Here is a 27,988-nt window from a genome sequence, read left to right on the forward strand (position 1 = left end):
ATTTCTTAAGTACGGTCGCAATCGAAAACAGTATGCTACACACTTTGAAGGAGCATGATAACACGTTTATTACTGGCCGCGGTGCGCAGCATCAATTGCACAAATAGTGCCCCGGTGCGCAGCCCAGTGTCACCGTACTTTTGTCGCGCGTGAATTCAGTAAATTCCCCATTGTAAGGAACCGACGGCATATAGCAATTAAACGTTCGTATTCGTACACACACACTCACACACACACACAAAGAACATAAAAAAAATAAAAAACAAGCAAAAACGAGACGCACAAAACCTGCAGGACACGAATTCAAAGCGTGGTCTAATGAGACAAAGCAAGTGGGGGAGACACACACATGCACATAACCACTCCTTCACACACACACATGCACATAACCACTCCTTCACACACACACATGCACATAACCACTCCTTCACACACACATAACCACTCCTTCACACACACACATGCACATAACCACTCCTTCACACACACAGTCACACGTACACTCACACAAGCTAGCATATAATCATTCACACAAGCATGACATGCGCACAAATCACACACACATTCACACACGTGCCCAAGCAAGCACACACACACACACACACACACACACACACACACACACACACCTTTTGACTTTTGTGGTTAACGCTTTTATTAAAAAATACAGTTTTATAGCATTTTAGATATAAATCTAATATAGAGATAAGATTATAAAAGTAACAATATTATTAACATATCATGTTATTGACGGTGGAATGTGCACTAATGCTAAAACAACCACAAAAATGTTACACCCATATCCCAAAAATGTGCTTGAAAATAACCTGAAAAACCCAACATAACTTTCAAGCAAACCACCAAATTCACAACAAGAACTTTTTAACCTGCATTACACGAAACTTGTGATAGAAGCTTGCAAAACTTCATATTTCTAGTTCTACTTTAAGGATGTTTGAAAGATGATAGAAGCACACATATAGTAAATAATAGTTTTAAAAATGAGAAATAAACAACTTCCAGTAAAAACACATTGATTTTGACATGCACAAACGAAAGTAGAATGGTTGTAGTTTTGTAAAAAGTAGAAAACGAAAAATCATGAAAAATCGTAATTTTTGTGTTTGACAATGGTGTCTCCTACCCTTAAACAAAATTCTTAAGATGTTCAGGTTTATCCATGTATGAAACGTTCAGCATCAAACACGCTTTGGACAGTTACTGTTTCCAGTGAACTCGAAAGGATATCCTATTGACCCAAAACTCCTTTGATCTTTGCTCCTTCAAAGCTGGAATATTACTTCCTAAGTTTTACTCTATTTAAGGACATCCTGAAACTTCATTGCATACAAGAATGGAGAGAAAAAAATCAGTAACAAAGCCATAGCTTACAAAGTATACTTCATCTACTGTGCAAGTCTAACTCACACAAAAACACTACACAGGCAAAGTAACACAAAACGCTGAAATGTGAACTTGGAAAATCCTTTTTAACCTAGGATAACTCATGATTTAAACTACTAGCAGAAGGAAAAAGTACAACTATAATCTCAAAATTCAACTAACATTAAAAAAAAATTGTAAATCAATGTATTTGACAGGAAAATGAACTGGTGGCAAGAATATAACAAGCAATACAGTAACTTGAGCTGAAAAGATGCAACTAGTAAGCAACATACATAGGAACAACTGACACACTTAACAAGCAAAGCCTTTCATAGTATTGAAAAATTACCAATTGGCATGTGATAAGGGTCGCTTGAAAGTATATTTAAGCTTCTATAAAAGATAAACACACTTTAAATATTCCAGCCAAAAAATCACTATGACGCTAAAATTCGCAATAGCCTTGCTGATCCAAAAATACTGTGGTGAAATGCATGGTTTACTTAAAACCAAACAGGTATGGCAGTGATGACTTTCAAAGCAAAGCATGCAAACCCTTCCTGACTAATCAAAAACGACATTTCTTATTGGTGTGCAGTCATACTGAGAGTCTGTCATGTTTTCTTTATTTGGTCCACTCAAAACAAACTAACAATTGTTCTCTGTCCACCAAAACGAACTAGCATTAGAATTGAGAGAAAAAATCTGACACAAGTTATTTAACAAGCAAAAAGGTAAGAGACTCTACATCTAGGTATAATTTAGTTTAGGCAGTGAATTATTTACAACAAGATTATTTGAACAAAAGAGAACCACAGAACCACTTTGCAAGAACAATGCATTACCAAAGAATGAGAGATAAAACTAAGCTTCTGTATGGAAAGCTTCATTTCAAGAATGTGTGTGACTTTTTAGATTGTAAATTGTTCAGAGCAGCAGATGAACTCAAAATGCTACTATTCATTCTAGCAGAATAATTTTGAAGATGTCATTTTTCTGTTTAACTGAGCTACCGAAAAAGACAATTCTTTGGCTCAATACCAGATGCTGCAGAACACACATTTAGAAGACACAACAACACAAAAAATAAATGAGAAAAAAATAAAACTGCAATACATAGGTGGCAAAGAAAACAAAGAAAAATAAATCACCAGAATAAAAAATTCGCTATTAAAAAAGAAAACGGCCGCATTAGGCCAAATGTCCTGCACAACAGGGAAAATGGAAAGGTGCGTAGCATTGACATAGACATTCAGATTTTACCAGATTTTGTTCTGTGTACACCAAGTCAAACATCAGAAACATGGGGAAAACACAGCGAGACAGAAAAGCAAACGTAGAATGGTTCCACCCAGCCAAGCCACAGCTCCAGTGGAACCCCCCCTTTTTAAGACCTTGCTTTTCAGATTTTCAGTCCATAATTTCTGTAAATGTACCCCCATTTTGAGACTCCTCCTTTATAATACATGTTCTTTCTTTCTTTCTTTGGTGTTTAACGTCGTTTTCAACCACGAAGGTTATATCGCGACGGGGGAAGGGGGGAGATGGGATAGAGCCACTTGTCAATTGTTTCTTGTTCACAAAAGCACTAATCAACAAGAAGAGCAAACGCTCGATCGAGTCACTTTCGCAGTTCTGAATATTATATGAGGCATCAGATGGACAGGAAGAAATTGCTATTCACAACACAATGAGTCACGTTCACATAAAATTTGAGCCCGGTCACTTTTATAGTTTCCGAGAAAAGCCCAACGTTAAGTTGTGTGTTGCCGAACAGAAAAGGCTAGTTATCTCCCTTGTTTTTCTGATAACGTTCGTAAAAGGCTACAGATGTAAATACTTTGATGTAAAGAATAATCCTACAAAGTTTCAATCACATCCGATGAACTTTGTCAAAGATATAAAATGTCTAATTTTTCCTTTGACGCTGAAACCATCGTTAAAGTGTAGAGGTCATTGGAGGTCACGACTAAACAAAATATGAGCCCGATCGCTTTGATAGTTTCCGAGAAAAGTCCAACGTTAAGGTGGTGTCTACGGACGGCCGGCCGGACGGACAGACTAACACTGACCGATTACATAGAGTCACTTTTTCTCAAGTGACTCAAAAAATTGCTCCAGGGGCTTGCAACGTAGTACAATATATGACCTTACTGGGAGAATGCAAGTTTCCAGTACAAAGGACTTAACATTTCTTACATACTGCTTGACTAAAATCTTTACAAAAATTCACTATATTCTATACAAGAAACACTTAACAAGGGTAAAAGGAGAAACAGAATCCGTTAGTCGCCTCTTACGACATTTTGGGGAGCATCGGGTAAATTCTTTCTCGTCCCAACCAATATGGGACTCCCCCTAACCCGCGGGGGGTGTACAGTACCTGATTTGTTGAGGTCTTAAAAGGGGGGTTCCACTGAACACTCCCATACAATGGTACAGTGTGTATTTCAAAAAGCAGCTACAACACAAACATTGAACACTTGTGACTCAGTTTATCTGTGCTTAAAGGAAGCGGGAGATAGTGAAACTAAAGAAGAAAGCTACCCAGTGATAAGGGCATCACCAAACACACTGACCTGCCCATTCTGGATAACCTTCACGATCTAATCAAAGAATTAATTGTGATAGATGTCATGACCACCGCTACATTAACGCGAGCAACATCATGACACACAAATGTCTGGCATAAAAATGGATGGAACCAGGGATGGACAAGTACGGCAGGAAGAAACTGAGCCAACGCTTCCAAATACATCTCCTGACTATGAAATAAGAAGCGCCACAAAGACGGTAAGCTGAGCAAGACGACAATAGAACGAGGCGTTTTGAGACGGACTGAGAAAAGATAATGTTGGGAAGGAACAACAAGCCAGTCGAGGCGCTTTTACAAAGAATATACTCCTGAGTATTAATCAGCAATCAGATATGGGTCTGAACATTGCATATTCTTCAAGGATGTATCAAACAGAAGCTAAGTCACAAACTAACCCTAGGATGTACAGTCTCTACTCAAGAGTGACCACAACGGCAATATTAATTCACATTGCAGCTATCCACTTTGTCATTTCACAATTAACAACAATAACAGGAACAAATCATTGTCACGTTTTTGGAAGATGAAGAAAAGAGGTTCAACACACAGTCACTATATACTCCGGAAAAATTCATACTTCCTCGATGAACTTAATGAAGGTCACATAATTAACACTGAAGCATCATCATTCTTGTTGTCCATATAACATTCTGATTCAAATAGTCTTGGGTGAATGAAAGATGTAAGAAACGTACTGTTTGAAATAGCCCTGGCAGCCTAAAAAACCACTTCATTCAAGTGCAGTGAAATATCCTCTCTGTAAAACTAAAAGTGGGTGCACAATTTGAAGAGTAACAATTCACAGGCTGTACATACATATCCTCAGTAAGCACCAAAGATTTTTAACTGAGAACAATTTATCATTTTTAAAGTGTATCTGTAAAACGTGCAACAGTATGAGATGCACAGTGCAGCAATATCTGTCTGACAAGTTGTCCATGGGACCAACAGTCAGGGACAAACAGCCTGGGCAATCATCAAACATCTCATTTTAAATCTTAAAGAAAGGGCTTCATCGATTAGAACATTTTTTAAATAATGATTTTATGGTATACACATTTCTCTTTAAGTGGGCTAAATCAGCCTTTGGTTATCAGGTACCATATGTCCTAGCTGTTGTCCACAGCACATAAATCATTCAAATCAAACTGAACGAGAATATCTGTCAATAGGGAGCACATATTTTTGTACAAAGGACAAATAAATAAGTGCATTGAGTTCGTTTGTGCAGTTGGTTCAATAAAATTCTGGCATAAAGTGACTGAGAGTGTTTTCTGAGACTTTGTTTGTTTGTTTGTTTGTTTGCTTAACGCCCAGACGACCACTAAGGGCCATATCAGGGCGGTGCTGCTTTGACATATAACGTGCACCACACACAAGACAGAAGTCGCAGCACAGGCTTCATGTCTCACCCAGTCACATTATTCTGACACCGGACCAACCAGTCCTAGCACTAACCTCATAATGCCAGACGCCAGGCGGAGCAGCCACTAGATTGCCAATTTTAAAGTCTTAGGTATGACCCGGCCGGGGTTCGAACCCACGACCTCTCGATCACGGGGCGGACGCCTTACCACTAGGCCAACCGTGCCGGTTTTTCTGAGACTAATGATTGAATTGCTTTGATATTTAAATTGTAATGCCCACAGATGAAATTGCATAACAGTTGACCCTTCAAAAGGATACCTTTCTTTAAACTGCTCTAGTTCTTCAGCATGTTAAAGATAACTAATTAAAAAATATATTGCTGATTCTATGTTTTGCCTATTCAAAAATATCTGCTAAGTTCTTTTTTTTTCGATTACAACACATTATAATCTTAATGCAGACAGAAACATTTCAATTTCATTGTATTCCACTTCTGACATAAGCTCGAGGAAATTAGCATAACATTTTGAAAAAAACACTACAGCAAAAAACTAATATTTCGACTAAAAAGCAGCAAATATAAAGCGTTTGTCCAACCGCTAGCAATGGAATGTTACGAATCAAACGCCAGACCTTATCTCAGATGAACGAGAACTTATGCTTCACATTTTGAAGTAACTAAACGTGACATTAGCATGAAAAACATCAGTTAACCGAAATTCACTGTCACATTTGGCACAGAGGCTGGAGTACTTTCAGCTTGCATAGTGAAGTGAGGGTCACTTACATACGAATCGCATCACAGTTCTAGAGTGTCTTCTGTTGATGCACAAGGGGGGATAACTTCCTGCTGTCAATTGATCGAAAACATTCAGTCATCTTAAATTTTGGATGAGATTCAAATGATTACGATATGACACACATTTTCATGATACAGTCATATTCTGCTAATCTACAAGTACATTCTTTTTCCATTCATTCCTCTGGAAGGTTCGTTCTAGCCAAAAGCAGCACCTGAAATGTTAATAGCTGGTTCCTTCCTCGCTGACTTGTGGAAAAATAGCATGGACAATAGACGATTTTCGGAAATAACTCTGTCCATTAGGTATGGGCTGTGGAAGAGTGACCTTTTCTTGCAAAAACTTGTACAAACATTTGATGGGCCAATCATTAGCAAGGGGTGAGTCAGAAACACGTGCATGCTTACACGTGTTTCTGACACAGCCCTCGATAGTGACTGGCATCTCCAATGTTTTGCAAGAAAAGGTCACTCTCCCACTACCCATTCAAACTCAACAGACTTATTTTCGGAATGACTCTATTAGAGAGGGTGCCATACCAATAAGAGCCGCTGAAGTTTGCAGGCCGAAACTGGAGTCAAAACTGTGATAAGAAGGCTGCCAAACCAACTACGCTGCTCAATTTGTAGCTGCTAATATTTGAGTACTTGACAGTGCTGGCGTCAGCATTGTTGATTTGTGGACAAGAGATAATGGAAGGGTTAGAAACAAAGCTGCTGAATTTGAAACTGCCAGTATTTGACTCCTTACATATGCTGGCTTCAGCACTGCCGATTAATGAATAAGTGATACTGAAAGGGCGCTGATCCCAGCAGAGCTGCTAATATAATTTGCTTCTCAAAATGTGCTGGCTTCAGCCGTGTTGCCTCACGAACAAAACATGCATTTAGAGTGTGAAATCTGTCATATTCTGGCCCCATGATTACTGGTTTGAGAGAAAAGCGTAGCTAAGAAGTGCTACGCCAAGCTAGTATTTGAGTCCCAGCAATGTTGCTTCATTGACAAAAAGTACTTGCACAGTGTGAATCTATTAACATTTTTGCCACATGATTACCGGTTTGAGAAGGGAAAAAAGGTGTAGCTAAAGAGTGCTACGCCAAGCTAGTATTTGAGTCCCAGCAATGTTGCTTCATTGACAAAAAGTACTTGAAGAGTGTGAATCTTTTAACATTTTTGCCACATGATTACCGGTTTGAGAAGGGAAAAAAGGTGTAGCTAAAGAGTGCTACGCCAAGCTAATATTTGACTCCCAGCAATGTTGCCCCACTGACAAGGCGTATTTGCCAAGAGTGAATCTTTTAAACATTCTGGCACCGCCGTTACTGGCTTGAGAGAAAAATGCAGTGGAGGCAAGCTGCGCCAAGCAGAGCTGCTGAAAGTGAAGTGAGAGAGGGGGGCGGGGAAGTTAGTAGTTGAGCCACGTGGTGTGCTGGCCCAGGTCGGCATTGGTGATGTCGGAAGAGAGCATCTTGGGGGCGCGCTGGATGTTGATGGGGATGATCAGAGAGCTGATGGTGCCCCCCACCTTGGTCAGCTCCGTCATGGCGATGTGGTGGCGGGTGTAGGGGATCTTCTCGTCAAGTTTCTGCACACACGACACAGGAAATTAGCGTGGAGTCACTTTTTGTGACTTTTCGGAAGAAGTCCATCATTTTCTCAAAAAAATGTTGGCACTAGGAGAACAAAAATTCAGCATAAATGTGTCTTTTTATACTTTTTTGCCTCAAAGTACATCAAAATACTTGCCCCCAAAATGTGCAGTCAGTCAGTTTTAGGTTTTTGAACCAGAAATCCATCATTATCTAAAACAATTTGGCACCAGGTAACAAAATGTTTTTAGCATAAATGTGTTTTTGTATGCTTTTTTGCTTCAAAGTACATGAAAATATTGCCCAAAAATGTGCAAAGAGTCATTTTTAGTTTTCTGTGCCAACTCTCCCAGTAAATACCTGTATACAAAGCATTACCTGCGTTTACCTGAATTGACAACGTACAGTGTGCCCTTGTTGTATTAATGAAACCAGTATTTAACCACACACACACATTGCTTGTTGTTTTTCTTCTTCTTCAATTGTTAATTACTGAACGGTTTATTGCCCATTAAAGCAAGTCACCCCGGACGTCTGTGGACATCCTACAGGGAACAAAAAGATTAATACATTTAAGTCTGCACAAACAATATTTGCAAAAATTATTCAGTCTTGATAACTTTCTGCATACACAACACAGATTAGCTTCCCTCATTCTTGGCAAACTACTGATACAAAGAAGTACAGACACCACTTTACTTCATAAGTCAAAATGTGTCCAGTCGCCCGTCCTCTAAGCCCCCCAAAAAAGTCTGTTTACGGTAACATAGGCAAAAAAAATAGGGTCGGTAGGTCGGGATTTTTTTTCCCCAAAAAAACATATTTTTAATTAAGTTATTTTGCCAAAAAACAAAGACTTTTTTTTCTTTTTTTCCCCCAAATGCCCAAAAAAAAATCTAGGGTCGCGCGAAAAAATAGGGTCGGTCGGGATACCGTAAACAGACTATTTTGGGGGGGGGGGCCTAAAGAGCGCAGGAAGTCCGAGACAATCAGGCATTAAAACTGGGGCACAATGTATGTTTGGAGACTTTATGAGGGTCTAACATGAAAAGGGGCGAGTCTTAAATCTGAAAGGTTCTACTTTTAAAAGGGAGATTCCACTGTATGGCAGTTTGGACAGCAAAATGTGTCAAATCTGTTTTTATCATGTTCAAGGAAAAAATTGAAATACTAGTAGTATTCACTGGAAAAGTTAATGAAAAACACACACACACACACACAGAAAGCGAGATGTATTTGTAAAGACGAAAGATTTTAGTGTAAATGCCTCCTTCCACCAGCTAATCATAGAAACTACCTAACAACAGCAGGGCCTCACATCCACGTCGGACATCGGACATATGAGGATATTTTTTTCAAATGTCCTATACATTTTTCATGCAGGAGGACAAATGTCCTATTGTTTTTGTCACAAAGTGGTCAATGTCCGATTATTCTATCATTTGATCTGGACATCGTCAGTACTTCTCAATTTACAGTAGTTTGAATGCTAATTTATCGATGTATTGCGAAGCGATGTGTAGCAGACGAAATTAGACACTTTGTGCCTCTAGTACCAAAGAGTTTCCAAGGCTCGCAACTCGGAATGCTCGAAGCCAGTTGAGAGTTGCCTCCCTTCGCGCTTTCCCCGAAAATAACAAACATGCCGCCTAAACGAAAACTGATCCCAGAAAAGGAACAGAAGAAATTACACTTCAAGTCCCTTCCCTCATCATCTGTCAGTAGCACGGAAACTGAGCTTCCTCCAGCCCCAGAGCAGTTAGAGCCCGATCGCCCAGGTGAGAATGTCGATCACGATAGTCAAGCATCGGAGCCGAAGAAAGACACTACCCCCTCCCTCACCCCCACACGTAACTTCGTCTCAAGCTTGATGCGTGTGTACCTGGAGGGGTAAAAAAAAGCAGGGTTCGACACTAGCGGGGGCGGGGGGCGGAACACCCCAGAGTTTTGTGTTCCGCCCCAAACATTGCCGAAGCTTGGGGCCCACTCCGCCCCAGGATAAATTCCAACAATGACAAACCGAAAATTCTAATGCCAGAGCCAATCACTAAAAATCGCCAGTCAAAGTCGTCACTGAAATTTGCGTTACGATCAATGCCGCAGTCAAGAAAAAAAACCATTGAAATCGTCGAAGGACAATGCCGCAAGGGAAATAACTCCCAGATTGCGCTCTTTAGCGTGAGAGATAAGTATCGCCTTCAAATGCCAAACGCAAAATGTGGCGACACATCCCTGGTGTAAAAAGACATGGAAATGAATATGAAGAACAGGGTGGAGAGAAACGAAAAAAGGAGACCGATGCAGCCAAAAGCGCTGTCGTAATTTCAATGTCAAATGGTTGAAAGAATTTCCCTGGCTTCAGTACGATGAAGAAAAACCGACAATGCATTGCCGCACGTGAATACTGAGAGTGGGCCCCAGATTTTTGTTTTCCGCCCCAGCAATTTCCATCTCTGGGGCCAGTGTGGCCCCAGGCCAAATAAGTTAGTGTCGACCCCTGGGATGACATTCACAAGTCACAGTGGGTGGTGAAGGTTGTTGAAAAGTGGACATCCACGAGGAAGCGAATGCTTTTTAAATAGCAAAAGAAAGGAACCAGCACAGTAGTTGAAGTTGAGACAGAAACACTGCACTGACTCGATGTAATTTATTTTATATTTTCTGTTACCTTTTTGCCAAGAAAAGTTGTTTTTTTTACCCTCGTGCCAAGAAACTAGTCAAGTTTAATTATATTTACGTTTTGTTACGGGAAAAAAATGTCCTATTGATTTGTTTTTGTTCAGGACAAATGTCCTATCACTTTTACATTGGCCAGGACATTTGTCCTATGCTACCTCTCATGGATGTGAGGCCCTGCAACAGTGCACAACAGTACACAGCAAAAAAACAAAGTACTGTTGTGCTGTGCTGTTGCAAAGTACCGTACATGTATAACTGTAGCATACAACAATAAAACGAACAAGAAAGGTACATTTTTGGTATGTTTAATCCAGGACAAAACAACACGCAAATTGTCCTGAATTAAACTTCCCCGAAATTTGACGTTTTTTTTTTTTTTTGGGGGGGGGGGGGGGGGGGGATTCTTCATTTGGAATATAAGCATCTATATGTTATGGATTTTAACATACGCCACCATCCTGTTGTTTCCGCCCATGCAGGGTATGCACTCACACTAAGGCAAGGAGGAGATGATGTGCTTGTAATGCTTCAGCTTGAGGAAGGGCAGCACCATCCGTGATATGGCGCGACCGTTGGCCGAAAGGTGGTTGACCTGCATCTCGTGACGCTTGAGGTCAGGGTCAGCAGCTTTCATCAGTTCCTTGAAGGACCATCGTTGGATGAACAAACGATTTATTCAAAACTCCAGCATTTTTCTCTCATTTAGTTGCAGCCATTCTTTGAGGCAGAGGATGTATCCATGCTCTGGTCTTTTCAGTCAAGGTCGCATTTTCCAGCATGCCAGGAGTCAAGGTCGCAAGGTCACAGGCAATGTAGGCCAAAGGGTCACAGGAAATGCAAGCATGCCAACTGTTATGGAGCTGATCATGCTTCTGAGTCTTTTGATTAATTATTTGCTCTTAACGAAGTGGACAGCCGTTCAGAGAACACAAGCAGGCCAACTACTCCAAGTTTGTCCTTGACCCTTCAGCACTTGAAAGTCAGTCTTGAAACTCTTCAGACTGAAGAGGAGGTTTTATTTACATCAGAAGAGGATAGAAAACATGCAAGGCCGACTTGAGTTGTTTGGGCTGCATAAATCATGCTCAGTGTTTGAGGCCTGCGGAGTAGGACTTCCTCTCAGTGCACAGGGTAAAGCAAGCAGCACATGTCATTCTGGGAGCTAAAAGTTATGTAGGCCTACTCATGAACTACAGTGTCAATTGTCTTGTATTATATAAAAACAAAAAGCATTTATGCAAATCATCAACTTTCCAGGTGGGTTTTTTTTTCTCCATTTAAACGTAGTAGAAGATAACCAGACACAGAAAAAGCACAGTTCCTCGTACTTCACAGTCCTCTTCACATGAGTCTAGGAGAAAAGGCTTCCTCACAGTTCAAAATACAAGGTTCATGCAGGAAAAGATAGCATTCCAGGCTTATCAAGGAACGACTCCATTCTTACAGTCAATCAATCAATGAGGCTTATATCGCGCATATTCCGTGGGTACAGTTCTAGGCGCTCAGCAGTGATGCCGTGTGAGATGAAATTTTATACGGCCAGTAATTGCAGCCATTTCGGCGCATATTTACCTTTCACGGCCTATTATTCCAAGTCACACGGGTATAGGTAGACAATTATTAACTGTGCCAAAGCAATTTTGCCAGGAAAGACCCTTTTGTCAATCGTGGGATCTTTAACGTGCACACCCAATGTAGTGTACACGGGGGGGAGTTCGGACACCGAAGAGAGTCTGCACACAAAGTTGACTCTGAAATAAATTTCCGCCGAACCTGGGATCGAACTCACGCTGACAGCGGCCAACTGAATACAAATCCAGCGCGCTACCAACTGAGCTATATCCCCGCCTGTCATGACCGCACGCAACGGACGCAAGCAGAGGACAGCATTCCTGCTCTTAGTTACAGGCAATCAAGCTACTTCAAAAAAATCATCAAAATGAGAAACTTTGAGCTAACAGCTCAGCAATGGTTAAAATGTACATATTCAAGTAAAAAGTTCTACAGCCAAAACTCGAATAACAAGAAGAAAGTACAATTCAGTGTATCATTTCCAAACTTATACATGCCCCAGAGAGTTTTAACCTTTCTTTTTTAACAGTAGCACTATTGATAATGTACAAGAAAGTCTACTTATCAGCATCAGCAAGGACAATAGGTTGAAATTTGAACAAACACATTTTAACAAACAAGAGAAGCAAACTTTATAGAAACATGTTATGATAGGTGCACAGCTATGGGAAACTAATTTCACTAATAGGAAGAATTGAAACAGGCAGCTTGCGCTCAACTTCAAACAGGGGTAATACTAATCATGCCTGATATTTATAATATTGCAGAATCGAGGTATTTACAAATATGCTTCACAAACATAGGCAATACTATATATATACACAAATAACCAAAATTCACTAAAATTGCTGTTAAATAACACATTTGAAACTAAGGTTAAAAACAAAATATGATCAGCCAACTTACAGAACAAAATGAAGTTCTCACATAATTATATAAGGGAAACTACCTACACTCGGACAACAGAACTAATGATTGCATCACAATCAACATGTGACAACCATGCTCAAAGGAAACACCACTCAAACGGTCCCCCCCCCCCCCCCCCCCCCCTTATTTTTTCAGGATAAATAATGAAACTCACACATAAGGGGAAGCTACCCACACTCGCACAATAAATCAAACTAACAAAGGCATGAAATGTGACAACCATACTCATAGGAAACACCGCTCAAAGGTGGCGGACATGGTGAATAAGACAGACAGACACTGACTAACTGACTTCAACACACACACAAACAGGACCGTTCACTGTTCCACACTCACCCCATAGCTGTGGTCACCCATCTCATAGCGGACATGGTGGATCAGACAGACAGACACTGACTAACTGACTTCAACACACACACAAACAGGACCGTTCACTGTTCAACACTCACCCCATAGCTGTGGTCACCCATCTCATTGCGGACATGGTGGATCAGGCGGCCATTGACGTACAGCATGTCCACGGCACGCCGGGAGTCCAGCTGCATCACTTTGTACTGGCAGCTGGCAACTTCCTGCATTTTCTGTGAAAGAAATTAACAAAGAGAGTTCAGTTTAATCGTACTTCGTGAGCATTTTAAGAATAACAAGAGGCGAAGCCTTCAAGGCTCACGTAAGAAATCGACAAACAGTAACACAAACTCAATCACTCCGTCACACATACACACACACAGTAAGCATAAGTGATACGGTGCAAGAGTGCGAGACACTAGATCTAGATCTGTCTGTCTGTAGCCTACTTACGGGGACACGACTGCCAGATGGCCAGATCGACACTGCGCTTTCGACAGCGCTTCCTCGCGCAGACACTGGAAACACGCTGTGCTTTTTACACTCTTCTTTTTATATTTAGTCAAGTTTTGACTAAATATTTTAACATCGAGGGGGAATCGAAACGAGGGTCGTGGTGTATGTGCGTGTGTCTGTGTGTGTGTCTGTGTGTGTGTCTGTGTGTGTGTGTAGAGCGATTCAGACTAAACTACTGGACCGATCTTTATGAAATTTGACATGAGAGTTCCTGGGTATGAAATCCCCGAACGTTTTTTTCATTTTTTTGATAAATGTCTTTGATGACGTCATATCCGGCTTTTCGTGAAAGTTGAGGCGGCACTGTCACGCCCTCATTTTTCAACCAAATTGGTTGAAATTTTGGTCAAGTACTCTTCGACGAAGCCCGGGGTTTGGTATTGCATTTCAGCTTGGTGGCTTAAAAATTAATTAATGACTTTGGTCATTAAAAATCTGAAAATTGTAAAAAAAATTAAAAATTTATAAAACGATCCAAATTTACGTTTATCTTATTCTCCATCATTTGCTGATTCAAAAAACATATAAATATGTTATATTCGGATTAAAAACAAGCTCTGAAAATTAAATATATAAAAATTATTATCAAAATTTTTTTTTCGAAATCAATTTAAAAACACTTTCATCTTATTCCTTGTCGGTTCCTGATTCCAAAAATATATAGATATGATATGTTTAGATTAAAAACACGCTCAGAAAGTTAAAACGAAGAGAGGTACAGAAAAGCGTGCTATGCAGCATAGCGTAACCACTACCCCGCTCTTCTTGTCAATTTCACTGCCTATGCCGTGAGCGGTGGACCACGAGTATACGGTCTTGCTGCGTTGCATTGCGTTCAGTTTCATTCTGTGAGTTCGACAGCTACTTGACTAAATATTGTATTTTCGCCTTACGCGACTTGTTTCTTTTTTCATGGGCTCAAACTCCCACGTTCACTCATGTTTTTGCACAAGTGGATTTTTACGTGTATGGCCGTTTTTACCCCGCCATTCAGGCAGCATACACTGATTTTGGGGGAAGCATGCTGGGTATTTTCATGTTTCTATAACCCACCGAACTTTGACATGGATTACAGGATCTTTTTCTGAAAATGCACTCACAAATAAAGAAAATCGGTTAATTAGGCAATACGTTTGCGTGCTTCGCGGAGACGAGATGGGCCCATCTCAGTCTTCAGGTTTAGGTTGGCGAAGTCTTAATTGGTATATGTAGTCTCAGTGTTCAATCAATCAATATGAGGCTTATATCGCGCGTATTCCGTGGGTACAGTTCTAAGCGCAGGGATTTTTTTTCTCTTTTTTTTTAATGCAATTTATATCGCGCACATATTCAAGGCGCAGGGATTTATTTATGCCGTGTGAGATGGAATTTTTTTACACAATACATCACGCATTCACATCGGCCAGCAGATTGCAGCCATTTCGGCGCATATCCTACTTTTCACGCCCTATTATTCCAAGTCACACGGGTATTTTGGTGGACATTTTTATCTATGCCTATACAATTTTGCCAGGAAAGACCCTTTTGTCAATCGTGGGATCTTTAACGTGCACACCCCAATGTAGTGTACACGAAGGGACCTCGGTTTTTCGTCTCATCCGAAAGACTAGCACTTGAACCCACCACCTAGGTTAGGAAAGGGAGGAGAAAATTTCTAACGCCCTGACCCAGGGTTGAACTCGCAACCTCTTGCTTCCGAGCGCAAGTGAGTTACCACTCGGCCACCCAGTCCAAGTGTTGGCTGTTTATTAGTGTTAATCTTCTAGTTTCAGGCTGACAGATTGACTAAATGTTTTTATATCGCTTCAAGCGACTAGTCTAATTTTACTGATCTACCCATACCTTGAGGATAAGAGTACAGTCAGTTCCTGGGGCCACAGCCATGATCTCGCGTCCAGCCATGGAAAAGCCGTCCTTCAGGTGTTCAAGCTCAGAGCCCTTGATGTCCAGCAAGGACACTACATGGTCAGAGAAAGCGTCTGCTACTGCCTTGGCTCCTTGCGAGTTTGTTCTCTTGCCCACTCCAACAAAAATCTCTTTGCCTGCAAGAAACAGATGGAGTTTAAATTTAAATCATTGCTCTTTCCTTCTACATCATTCTTACTCTCTCTTTCCATCTCACTCTCTCACACACACAACACACACTGACCTTTTAAAAACTGATTCACCAATGTTGTAGCACTGATTTTGCTTCAGTATGATTCAAAGAAAACTGAAAAACAGATACACTCAAAACAGTCCCGCTAAACACAGCTTTGAAATGTTTCAAATTACATGTCAATCCCAAATTGACAACATCTGGCCACAACTAGCATTAGTATTAGTAATACATATCAATCAATGCCTTTAGGCCAACAAAAAAAAGTTGTATGTTTCTGGTCACCCGACCCTACCTAGTTTTTTCCCGCCGACCCTAAACTTTTTTTTATTGCATTAATGTAAAAAAATAAAATTAAAAAAATAAAAAAGCGTAAAAACGAAAGTAACAGACGGCAGACGACACAAGGGGGATAACCCCGCATCCCTTTTGTCTCATTTGTTTTGTAATGTGTTGTCTTTCTCTTTGTATAGTAAGTCCAGTCTCTGTGCGTCACTGAATAGTTATTTTCTACCCTGACCCAAAAACAAGAACAAAAACAAAAACAATCCCTACCTACCTACCCTATTTTTTGTAGCCATGTTACCAGAAGCATACATGTACCACTTTTGGGGGGGGAGGGGGGGGGGGGCCTTAGAGTTTATTCCCCCACCAAGGATGAAAGCTGAGAGTTATGTAAAACATGAAAATCAGGCATGCAGTTTTGATTGTATAATTTCAGTGGTTTTAAACATTTTTCCTTCCTGCATTTGTGGAAAATCAGGAAACTAGACAGTAAACGATCGTTCAAATTACAAATTCCTGGTATTCTAATTGAAACATTTATCCTGGATAATGCTTCTTATAACTAAAGACTAATTCTCTGTTCATTTACAACACTACTACACTAAACTAATTTTGTTTTTTTAAGATCAAACAACCATGAAAATAGGTATCAACATTACAGGGATGGCCCGATCGCCAGGGGCGAGTAAAAAATCCGCCGGGCTAGCAGAAACCGCCTCGCAATTCACCCGGTTGGCCAGTGAAAATTCTTGTCCAAACTCCAATGCAACACGTTTGGTTGTAATATATATTGAATTTCAAAGCCATATATATGACTAAGTGCCAAAAGGTGCTCACAGAACAGAAGACGACTTTGTTTTACAATAAAAATGTTTCTAAAAACGTGTGTCTGCTGAAAATTGGTGTGTGTGTGGATGAATGTGCGAAGAGATAGTGGACATAATTTCGTGTGTCTGACTTAAACGGTTTTGAAGTTATCTTTGTTTAAAGTCAAAAATAACGCCAAAACCGGCCATCTGAAAACGGACATCGTGATACCTCGTGTTTTGAATATGCCACAGAAAAATAACAAGAAGCACAAATGCCTTGCATTTCGTTTGATTGAATGCTTGAAACATAGCTTAACAGACGAGACCAAACGTCAAATCTAAATCTTGAGAGAATTTTTTTTTTTCGATAACCGAATTTTAAGGTGTCGCACGCAAGATGTGTCGTCATCACGGCATACATTTTTCAATCGCAGATATTTACTAAATTTCTTTTTCAAAAACTCTGGAATTGATGTCGACACGTCAAGCGATAACGGTGTATCAAACTGCTGTCTTTCAAGTAATCCAGCAAAGACTGCAGAACTTTTGAACAGCAATTTTGAAAACGATCTGAAAATGTCGTCATATCTTGCATGCAACATAATGTTCGGTAATTAATGGTTATTTTCTTTTAAAAACAAAACTTACATGTACAAGGATCTACTTCATCTAGGGAACCATGTGACACATTCTGTGTTCAAAATTTGTGAAGAAATCACGAACCATGAATGCGCTACCAAGTGTTGAAATTATGTTGTCAACATCTTTTGAGATCTTGCGTGCGACACCATCTTGCGTTCAACATAAAATGTCACTAGCTTATCGAGTTTAATGGGAAAACTAACTATTTGTTGTCTTAGTTTAATCTTCTTAATTATAAGCGTAATAAAACAGAACTTCCAAGATAAATTTTAATTGAGATTAGCGAAAGAGCGGGTACGCAAGTCGACCTTAAAGCAACAAAATAAAAACACGAGCGTTTGTCGTGATGTCTTGCGTGCAACACGTTCTCAAAAAAGAATTTTTTTTTTTTCTCAGACTTTTTAAAGTTAAAACCTTGCAACTTCACATACATTTGGGCCTAATCGCCCCCATGCATGGTAAAAGTCTTGTTGACCCTTGTGAAATTTCAAGGTCACGGCTGGGTCACATGGAGATCAAAAAACGGAAGAAAAATATTTTTTCAGAGATTTTTGAAGCTAGAACCTTGAAACTTCAAACAACGCTTTTGCTTAATCATCATTCGACAAGAAAATTTCAGGTTGATCTTTGAGAAATTTGAAGGTCATAGCAAGGTCTCGTGTTGGTAAAAAAAAACCCACGGAAATTAACCCTTTTCTCAGAATTATTGAAAGCAAGAACCCTAAAGTTCACACACTTTTGGGCTTAATAGCCTCCATACACGGTGGAAGTCTGGTTGACCTTTGTCTAATGTCAAGGTCACGTATGGGCCAATAATTTTTTTTTAAATTATCACTTTTTTCCGTTGTTTTTAAAGGGAGAGCCTTCGAACATCATAAACGCCGTAGCTCAATGATTCTCTGACACAAAGAAGTTCAGAAAGATCCTTGTCAAATGTGAAGGTCACAGCAGGGTCTCGTACGGGTAAAAAAACAAACAAACAGACAATAATCCTTTTCACAGCTTTGTGGTAAGCTAGAAACTTGAAACTTTACACACATTCAGGGCTTGATAACGTTTTGACACGGTGAAAGTCTGGTTGACCCTTGTCAAATCTCAAGGTCACAGCCGTGTCGCTCATGGGTTAAACAAGAAGGGCAAAGCCCATACAACTCACATGCTTGACCTTGACCTTTACATGACCTTGACCTTCAGGGTCAAGGTCAAATAACTAAACCTAGCAATGACATCATACACTAAGAACTGCTTTACACATTTTTCCTACCAAAATACATGTGACCTTGACCCAAGGTCAAGGTCATCCAAGGTCATGCAACACAAAGCTGTTAATTCAAGACATAGGAAGTACAATGGTGCTTATTGGCTCTTTCTACCATGAGATATGGTCACTTTTAGTGGCTCACTACCTTATTTTGGTCACATTTCATAAGGGTCAAAGTGACCTTGACCTTGATCATATGTGACCAAATGTGTCTCATGATGAAAGCATAACATGTGCCCCACATAATTTTTAAGTTTGAAACAGTTATCTTCCATAGTTCAGGGTCAAGGTCACTTCAAAATATGTATACAATCCAACTTTGAAGAGCTCCTGTGACCTTGACCTTGAAGCAAGGTAAACCAAACTGGTATCAAAAGATGGGGCTTACTTTGCCCTATATATCATATATAGGTGAGGTATTGAATCTCAAAAACTTCAGAGAAAATGGGAAAAATGTGAAAAATAGCTGTTTTTTAAACATTTATGGCCCCTGCGACCTTGACCTTGAAGCAAGGTCAAGATGCTATGTATGTTTTTTGGGGCCTTGTCATCATACACCATCTTGCCAAATTTGGTACTGATAGACTGAATAGTGTCCAAGAAATATCCAACGTTAAAGTTTTCCGGACGGACGGACGTCCAGACGACTCGGGTGAGTACATAGACTCACTTTTGCTTCGCATGTGAGTCAAAAACCAGACTGTTATCCATTTCTGCTTTATTTCTAAAGTTAGAACCTTGAAACTTCATACAACGCAATCGATCAATTATCCTTCGACATGGAGAAGATCAAGTCGATCCTCAACAAAATTCAAGGTCACGACTGGTTCTCCTGACTGTATAAAACGGCATTTTTTTTCTCAGACACTTGTGAAGCTAGAACTTTGAATCTTCACGCATATTCGGGGCTAAATAGCTTTCTGACATGTTGGAAGTCTGGTTGACCCTTGTAGAATTCAAGATCACAGCTGGGTTGCGTATGGGTGGCATTGCTTTTGAAGCTGGAGAAATTGAACTTGGTATAACACATTTGCTTGATAATTCTCCGAGATGGAAATTAAAGCTTAAGTTGAGTCTTGTAAAATTTGAAGGTCGCAACAGGGTCGAGTTGGGATCATCAAAATGGAAAATTATCAATTTATTGACCATTTGTACATCTAGAACTTTGAAAATTCACACCAGTTGGGTGCTAAAAAGCCAGCCTTCAGGCATGGTAGAAGTATACTTGACCCTTGTCAAATTTCAAGGTCACAGCTCGGTCGCGTATGGCTTAGGCCAAAAAAAAAAAATTGTCTGTTTAGGGTAACATGACCAAAAAAAGTAGGGTCGGTAGGTAGGTAAAGTTTTTTTTTTTGGTTTTTTTTTTGTGTAAATGCTATGTTGGCTGAACATTCACTTCTTATATTTGATGAATACATGTTTCAAAACTAACGTATAAATAAAACAGAGAGAAAGGGAGAGAAAGAAACGCCAAATGTCTCTTTTTAGCATTTTTACCTCTTTTTTTTTTTCTTTTTTTTTTTTGAAATCAAAAAAAAGTTTTTGGGTCGGCGCCAAATCGATAGGGTCGGTCGGGTTACCCTAAACAGACAATTTTTTTTTTTTGGCCTTAACAAGGATAACAAATGATTTTCTGCATTGCCTTTAAAGCAATAGCCTTGGCACTTCGCACAACGCCTTTGCTTAATGATTCTTCAAATGTTTCTCGTCAAATTTCAAGGTCACAGCGGGGTCAAGTTGAGGCACAAATAATGCGAAGTTATGAAATTACCAAACTTATTGTAAGCTAGAGAGTTGAAACTTCATCGATGACCTTTACACGTGACTACAGTATGGGTGATGATACTCAAATTACAAAGTCACAGCTATTGGGGTCGAGTGCAGGCCAGAAAGTTAATTCCTTTTAAGCTTCAAAACGTGGCTACGTTATAGTCACTAGCTCGTATTTATATTTCTGAGGCTAGAACTTAAACACATGTGCATCTTTGTAGATCTAGAGCTTGAGCTCTTTCAAACATGACCCAAATCTGGTTGACCAAAGTCAAATTTCAGGGTCACAACAGGGTCAATTTGGGATCTTAAAATGGAAAATTATCAATGTTTTGAACATTTTTAAAACTACAGTTTACACTTTAACAATTTCTAGGATTGGATGCCCCTTCTGACGTGACCAAAGTCTGGTTGACGTTTGTGAAATGACACATTTATATTTTTGACCTCAACAAGACCTTGCTGTGACCTTGATGCTTGGCGTTTTCATAAAGACTTTATAAAGACTAGACAGTGTAAAGGACAGCATACTCTAGAAATGTGTGTATTTTCACAGCTCGTGCTATAAACGCATTGACGAAATGAAAATATTCCAAATTTTGAACCAAACCTGACCCCGCTATGACCTTGAAATTGACAAAGATTAACCAGGTCACTTTCTTTTTAAATGGCATCAACATTCTAAAAGTATGTAAAGTTGGCTAAAGTGTAATGTTTCTAGCTTTAAAACATGTAAGACAACGAACATTTTCCAATTTGGAAAGCAACTTTACACCTTACTGTGACCTTTGAATTTGATGAGGTTTAATGCGACCTGCGCCACACAAGGGGGTCATTAAACCTTGGAAGTGTGCCAAGTTTCAAAGCCCTAGCTTCAAAAACATGCGAGAAATCCTCAATGACAAATCTTTATGTTTGACCTCAAAGCAACCCTGCTGTGACCTTGACCTTTTCAACCTAAACTGTAATCGCGTGTAGAGGTCATCATACACTAAAAATGTCTGTATTCTCAAAGTTTGTGCTATAAACGCGCTGAATAAATTGACACTTCCAAATTTTGAACCAGATGTGACCCCACTTTGACCTTGACATTTTTAGAAAGATTAACCAGGTGGTCACTTTTGTTAAGATTTCATAAAAATTCTGAAAGTATGTAAAGTATGTAAAGTCTAACTGATCTAGCTTTAAAACATGTAAGGCGTACAACGACAATTGTCCAGTTTGGAAAGGAAATTTAACCTAGCTGTGACCTTGAAATTCAATGTGGTTTAATGTGATCTGTACCATATCTGGGGGTCACCATACTTTGGTAGTGTGCCAAGTTTCAAAGCCCTAGCTTCAGAAACGTGCGAGATAACCTGAATGCTACGTCTCAGTGCCATGTGTGTTGAATAATATAACGAACACAATTCCCGTTATTTGTGAAATAATGTGAGTGCATTTGTCTTTTCTTTTTATAATTGGGTTCCAACATCTGTTGTCTTAACAAAAATCACAATATCAGTCTTGTTGGTCAACTTTTATTTTTTAGCCCCTTTGTCCGCTTTTCGTGCGCACCTTTTGGCACTTAGTCATAAACACTGCAGATGCAGCAACTGTGGTATGCACTTGGCCAGCGACATTTCTGGCAGGCTAGTGACTTTCTTGAAGTTACTTGCCAGCCCGGCGAGTTAACATTTTCAGATTTGGTCATCCCTGCATTAAAAACTGAAAAACATTTGAATTTGACAAACCTGTGAAAAGAACATCTCCACCGTCGAGCGTGGCTTTGGCGTCACCCACTTCTTTCACAATCAGTCGCATGTCCTGCTTCAACACTCGTCTGATCTCACCAACCTGAAAAATGGAAAAGTAAGTATAACTATATAACTGTCACTTTCTTATTAAGGCCAACAAAAAAAAATTGTCTGTTTAGGGTAACATGACCAAAAAAAGTAGGGTCGGTAGGTAGGTAGGTTTTTTGTTTTTTGTTGTTGTTTTTTTTGTAAATGCTATGTTGGCTGAACATTCATTTCTTATATTTGATGAATACATGTTTCAAAACTAACGTATAAATAAAACAGAGAGAAAGAAACGCCAAATGTCTCTTTTTAGCATTTTTACCTCTTTTTTTTTCTTTTTTTTTTTTGAAATCAAAAAAAAGTTTTTGGGTCGGCGCCAAATCGATAGGGTTGGTCGGGTTACCCTAAACAGACAATTTTTTTTTTTTGGCCTAAAATCAGATCAATTTCCAGAAAGCAAGCACACATTTCATTGAAACTCATTCATTTAAGATCACAGGAAGGTGAAGAGCAGACTGATCAGACCCTATTTCTCAGCCGTGAGAATCGCAAGATATTGCAAGGAAAGCTAGGAAGAAGCGTTTCTTGTGGACCGCTTACTGAGAGGAAGGCTGGGATCTGGTGACAGTAGACAAGCATCCCTCTGATCTGAGTAGATCACAGCGGCTAATCCCATCGGCTGTTCACCGACAACAGTAGACAAATCTTTCGGTATCAACCAATCCGGTTTACTTCTTGTCTGGCTGGCACAAAACCATTTCATGTATACGCCCGTGTTGACTTGCCAAGCAAAACAAAACGTCAAGAAACGGGCGCTTGTCTGACATTGAGAAGGAGACATGACCAGTATGTTAGTATTGTTACATTACATTTACAGTGTTAATACTAATAGACCGATCTTCAAAATGTGTGAAGTCTAAAGGTATCACTATCAGGCATGGGAATTGAAAATTGTAAAAAAAGGCTGAAAATTGTTAACTGAAGACGCGAAGCGTCAAGTCGACGGCGCAAAGCGCCTAGTCTTACTAGGGGGGTCCGGGGGCATGCCCCCCCGAAAAAAAATTTCTCCAAAGAACCCAGATGGTGCAATCTGGTGTCATCTGAGCTCCAAGTTTGCCATTAAATTCTGTTTTTAGAATCAGAGTTTTTAGTACCAATTTTTGATTTTTTGAAGAAAAAAAATATACATGTATTATATGGTTGAAATTTGTAAAAAAATTGATCTGTTGAGACAAACAGGAAAATGTAACTTGTAACACAATCTGGTTTACTTTCAAACATAAAAGTTACAAAGGCTCACCAATAAGAATTGCCTACTTAAGTTACTTTCCCATGATCTCTTACAATGAGTTTTAAAAAAAAGTATAAAAAAAAAGAAGAAGAAAATAAGGCTCAACGCATAGATTTTTCTTCGATTTGTGGGTTAGCGGTTTGGGTACCAGACCAGCTCCAACCCTTGCTTAAATTTGGTAAATATAGTTCGAAGATTACGAATACGATCAGCACAGTGACATTCGAATGGAGAAAAACTGAAACAGATGCGCAAAGTTCAGATCTAGAGCGGTGTTCTTCGCTTGACTTGAGCCAAAATCTGTTCTTCTTCTGCCGTATAAAATCGAAGGAAAATCAAACAATTCAGGAGCACTGTGCCTTACTTGAGCAGAAAAAAAACCACCTGGCAAACGTTGATTGTCCTTGAGAGAAGAGCACGTTTCAATGTGCTTTTTCCTGCGGAGATGGTCAGTAACAGTTAGTAGGTGTTGCAGACGATGCACCATGCTGAACCACGAACATCAATTTTTCTAAATCGGGTGCCGACGCGCTGTTTGTCTCTATTCACTTCCACAACAGCCGATACCCACTCCCATTTCCATTTGTTCGCGCATCCAGTGTCATCGAATCTTTGACCACGTTTTATAACACGCGCGATCGACATTTTCACTGGTACACTGCGTTCAATGCTGTCGCGTGCCCGCGAATCCTATAGCGTGCCCGCGAATCAACAGCGAGCTGTTTCACTCAAAGTTCAAGTAACTGAGGCGGGCGGTAGCAGTGCGTGAACAAAGTTTTCGCGGGCTTTTGCGCTAAGGCAAAAGTAACCGGTGCTTTTTTTGTGTGCCTCCCCCCTTTATTTTTTCGGCGGACATTTTTGCTTTTCCGGCGGAACAAACAAACATTTTGGCGGACAATTCCCATGCCTGCACTATCAAGCCTAGCTTCAGCAACAAAACACAGGGTTTAATATTCTGATGGAAAACTGAAGATGTAGAAAATAGTCTTCTGTATTCAGAAGAACAAATTCCCTGGCCTGTTTTTAGGATACACTGACATTTATGACTATGAGCAGGAAATAAATGCAATTGTACAGTTGTAGATTTGTGTTCACCTATTTGTCACTGATTTTGGCGAAAGGGCTTTGCTTTATATCTCCCTGACATAGTTGCGATACATGGCACATGCTCAAGTTAAAATGCTTAAACCTCCCAGTCCATCCCCTTCCCAGACCTGACAAAACACATTGGTACTTACTTACAAACACCCATGGCATTGACTCAGCCTAAAACATACTGATCCAGATTAAACAGTCAGTGTTAATTACCACTACCACACTAAACATTCAATGTAATTTCTTCTTCTTCAGCGTTCGACGATGGCTGTGTCTAGATTCTTTGGCCCGTGATGTTGACGAAGTGGGCTGTATTCAATGTAATAAACATGGGTGCAACCTGGAAAATTCCAAAAACCGGCAAAAGTTGGGGTCCAGCTTTTTTAGTATTTAAATTTAAATGCCAAAAAAAACCTCTCCTGGAACAAAAACATCGGCAGCCGATGAAACCAAAAACCGGCTGCCGGCATGTAGCCGGCAGAGTTGCACCCATGAATCAATGAAATCATCAAATGTGACTAATAGTAATACAAATTATAAGTAATACTAATACTGTAATAGTAATACTAATACGAGTAATAGCACTTTCTCTACAAAACTTAAGTGTAACTGTAAGACCATCATCTATTTCACTCTGACTGTCAGCTGCCATTCTAAATATTCCAATTAAATCGACAGAGAGGTGAGAATTGTCACCACAAAAAGACAATTCGCCGTTGACTGCTCTCAACGCACCTAAAAATGTCATCTGTGTCAACTGCCACTGCACCGCCAAACCACCACACCCGGAAATAACACTTTATCTCGTTGATTTCACTTCTAACTCAAATCTTATTTCTTGTACAAAGCAAAGAAGCCTTGATGTTAAAAGATGATCCGTGCATTTACCTCTCCTTGTCTGGTAGAGTCACCGGGACGAGTGATGAGAGCCGTACCACCAATGACAACTGCACAGTCCTCCACGAAACAGCAGTCCGGGTAGTTCTCATCCTCCTGAAGTTCGATCAGATTCACGTCGCAGTTTTTCAACACTTCTCGGATCGTTTCGTACTCTTCCCGGGCCTTCTCTATGTCCACTTCACCGCAATCTTTTGGGCGGATAGACCTTGCAGCAAACGACTGGGGTATGCGGCAGATGATAGCATAGTTGAAATGGAAGGGGCTCGCCATTTTGCAAAAGTTTCAATGACCTAAAATCGCGTCACGCTGAGAGTTGTCCCGATTCTGATAGAGTTACCTCTCTTAGACCAGGTCGATTTTTGTCTGCTCTGTAAAAAAGACTTCAATTTGTCTAATTCACTTCACTAATAACTCTCGCATTCCACACGCATACTGAAAAAAATATGCGCCGATCAATTTGCTTTTTCGCTTGCGTGATCTAATTCAATGGATTGAATAGTGACCGGGAGCTGGAGATAGGGACACTGACGCCGCATACCGAAGTTATTATTCATCAGCCATTCATTTCCCTGTGTGACATGGGAGTGACTCTCCCACGCAAGTGCTTTGTGCCCGCGACAGAAACATGTTTAAGACTTAATTTAGGGACATCAGAACAAGCCAAACGCGAGCCGCAATGTACGTGTGCCCGAGTCAGTGTGTGTGTGTGTGTGTGTGTGTGTGTGGATGTGGATGTGGATGTGTGACAGTCAGTGTGGCCGTGTGTGTGTTTGTGTGTAGAGCAATTCCAGGAAAATGAGAAACATGCATGATTACATGGAATTTTTCTCTAGTACAGATAATACCCCGACATGTTGTTTTTTCTTTCTTTTTCGATAGAATGTCTGTGATGATGTCCGGTGTCCGACATAAGCTCGACTGAACGACAAAACGGCCTCGAACGACAAAACCTCGAATGGACATAAGCTCGATGCGACAAAAGCTCGACGCGACATAAGCTCGAACGACAGAAGCTCGACCGGACAAATGCTCGACGCGATACTAGCTCGATGCGACACAAAGATCATATTTCTCAGTCAACTTTGTCAGTGTGCAGACTCTGCTCGGTGTCCGAACACCCCCAGAATACAGGACCAAGTGCGCAAAAAGATCCTGTAATCCATGTCAGAAGATTCGTCCAAATGATGGTTAAAAACAACCTCAGTGCAGCGAACGGAAGCTGAAAACTAAAGGTACATACAGTTCAAACAATCATTCAACTGTATTTATTTGACCTTACACAGACTGTAGGAAGAGGCAAACCGTCTCAGTTGAACAATATTTTTCCCCAGGAAGCGACTCCAAGAACACAGAAGACTCGAAGGTGAGTGACGTACCTTGTAGTCTTGACCCAGCATACTTCCTCCGAAAGCGGCGTATGGCTGCCTAAATGGCGGGGTAAAAACGGTCATACACGTAAAAGCCGTGGGAGTTTCAGCCCATGAACGAACAAACAGACACAAGATCGAATGGACATAAGCTCGACGCGACAAAAGATCGAACGATGACACACACACATGTTGCTAATCTTGTATAGAGCGATGCTGTCAAAACTGCTTAGATGACGTCATATATGGCTGGTTTTTTTAGTGTTTTGATATTATAGTTTCGAGCGACAGATTGACTAAATTGTTTGATATCCGCCGGGCCGAACGCGTTGTTTGGTTTGGCTGCTGTTGTTGTTGTTGTTGTTGACAGTTGTACGGTTGTTGTTGTTGTTGTTGTTGTTGTTGTTGTAAGTACGCTGCTAGATTACACTCACACTCGGCTGCGTCTGCAGGTGACCCGTCTGCAGTTTTACTAGATATTACTCGTCCTCGGCATTTGTCCTTTGATTGTGTGCACTTCCAGTAGATCGTCACTTGTCTTTCTTTGCATCAAAATTGAGAGGACTTGGAAAGGACAGCACGTACGTACGTTTCGCCCTGCAGTCCGGACTCCGTGACGAACAGCGAACAACACGAAGAAGAAGTTTTTTTGACATTTCTAAGACACCCCAAGAATACATTGTATTTAAGTGAACCCGTCCAAACATAACATAGGCTTTCCATTTTGTGTCTTGGTTACCTCCATGGCGCAGGGAATGTGTGAAGCCGATACGCGACTGGAAATAACAACTCAATTCCGACTGTGCGTGATAGTTTCGATAATTCAAATTCTATCACAGTGGTCACACTGTTGACTCGGAGAAACTTTTTTTTCTGAATTGATACTCACAGCAAGCAAACACACA

At 40.3% G+C, this 27,988-nt stretch overlaps 1 protein-coding gene across 3 annotated transcripts; it reads right to left on the bottom strand.

The window, feature by feature from the left end:
* Nucleotides 1-630: 630 nt before the first annotated feature.
* On the bottom strand, nucleotides 631-26,087 carry LOC138949106 (N(G),N(G)-dimethylarginine dimethylaminohydrolase 1-like). 3 transcript variants are annotated; one of them, XR_011450164.1, is made up of 6 exons: nucleotides 25,705-26,065; nucleotides 22,383-22,485; nucleotides 15,627-15,826; nucleotides 13,370-13,501; nucleotides 1,145-7,735; nucleotides 631-943 (listed from the first exon to the last, which is right to left on the bottom strand). XR_011450164.1 is itself a non-coding variant. In XM_070320855.1 (6 exons), the coding sequence occupies exons 1-5, from the start codon at nucleotides 25,984-25,986 to the stop codon at nucleotides 10,912-10,914; spliced, it is 864 nt and encodes a 287-aa protein (XP_070176956.1). In that variant the 5' UTR covers nucleotides 25,987-26,087; the 3' UTR covers nucleotides 7,597-7,735; nucleotide 10,911. The 3 variants fall into 3 exon arrangements, 2 of the variants coding, with proteins under 2 accessions (XP_070176955.1, XP_070176956.1); XM_070320855.1 differs by lacking the exon at nucleotides 631-943 and adding an exon at nucleotides 10,911-11,058 and having other exon boundaries at nucleotides 7,597-7,735; nucleotides 25,705-26,087; XM_070320854.1 differs by having other exon boundaries at nucleotides 631-7,735.
* Between the last annotated feature and the right edge of the window lie 1,901 nt (nucleotides 26,088-27,988).

Source organism: Littorina saxatilis, linkage group LG15 (genome assembly GCF_037325665.1).
Source record: "Littorina saxatilis isolate snail1 linkage group LG15, US_GU_Lsax_2.0, whole genome shotgun sequence".
In the NCBI taxonomy this organism is placed as follows: domain Eukaryota; kingdom Metazoa; phylum Mollusca; class Gastropoda; order Littorinimorpha; family Littorinidae; genus Littorina; species Littorina saxatilis.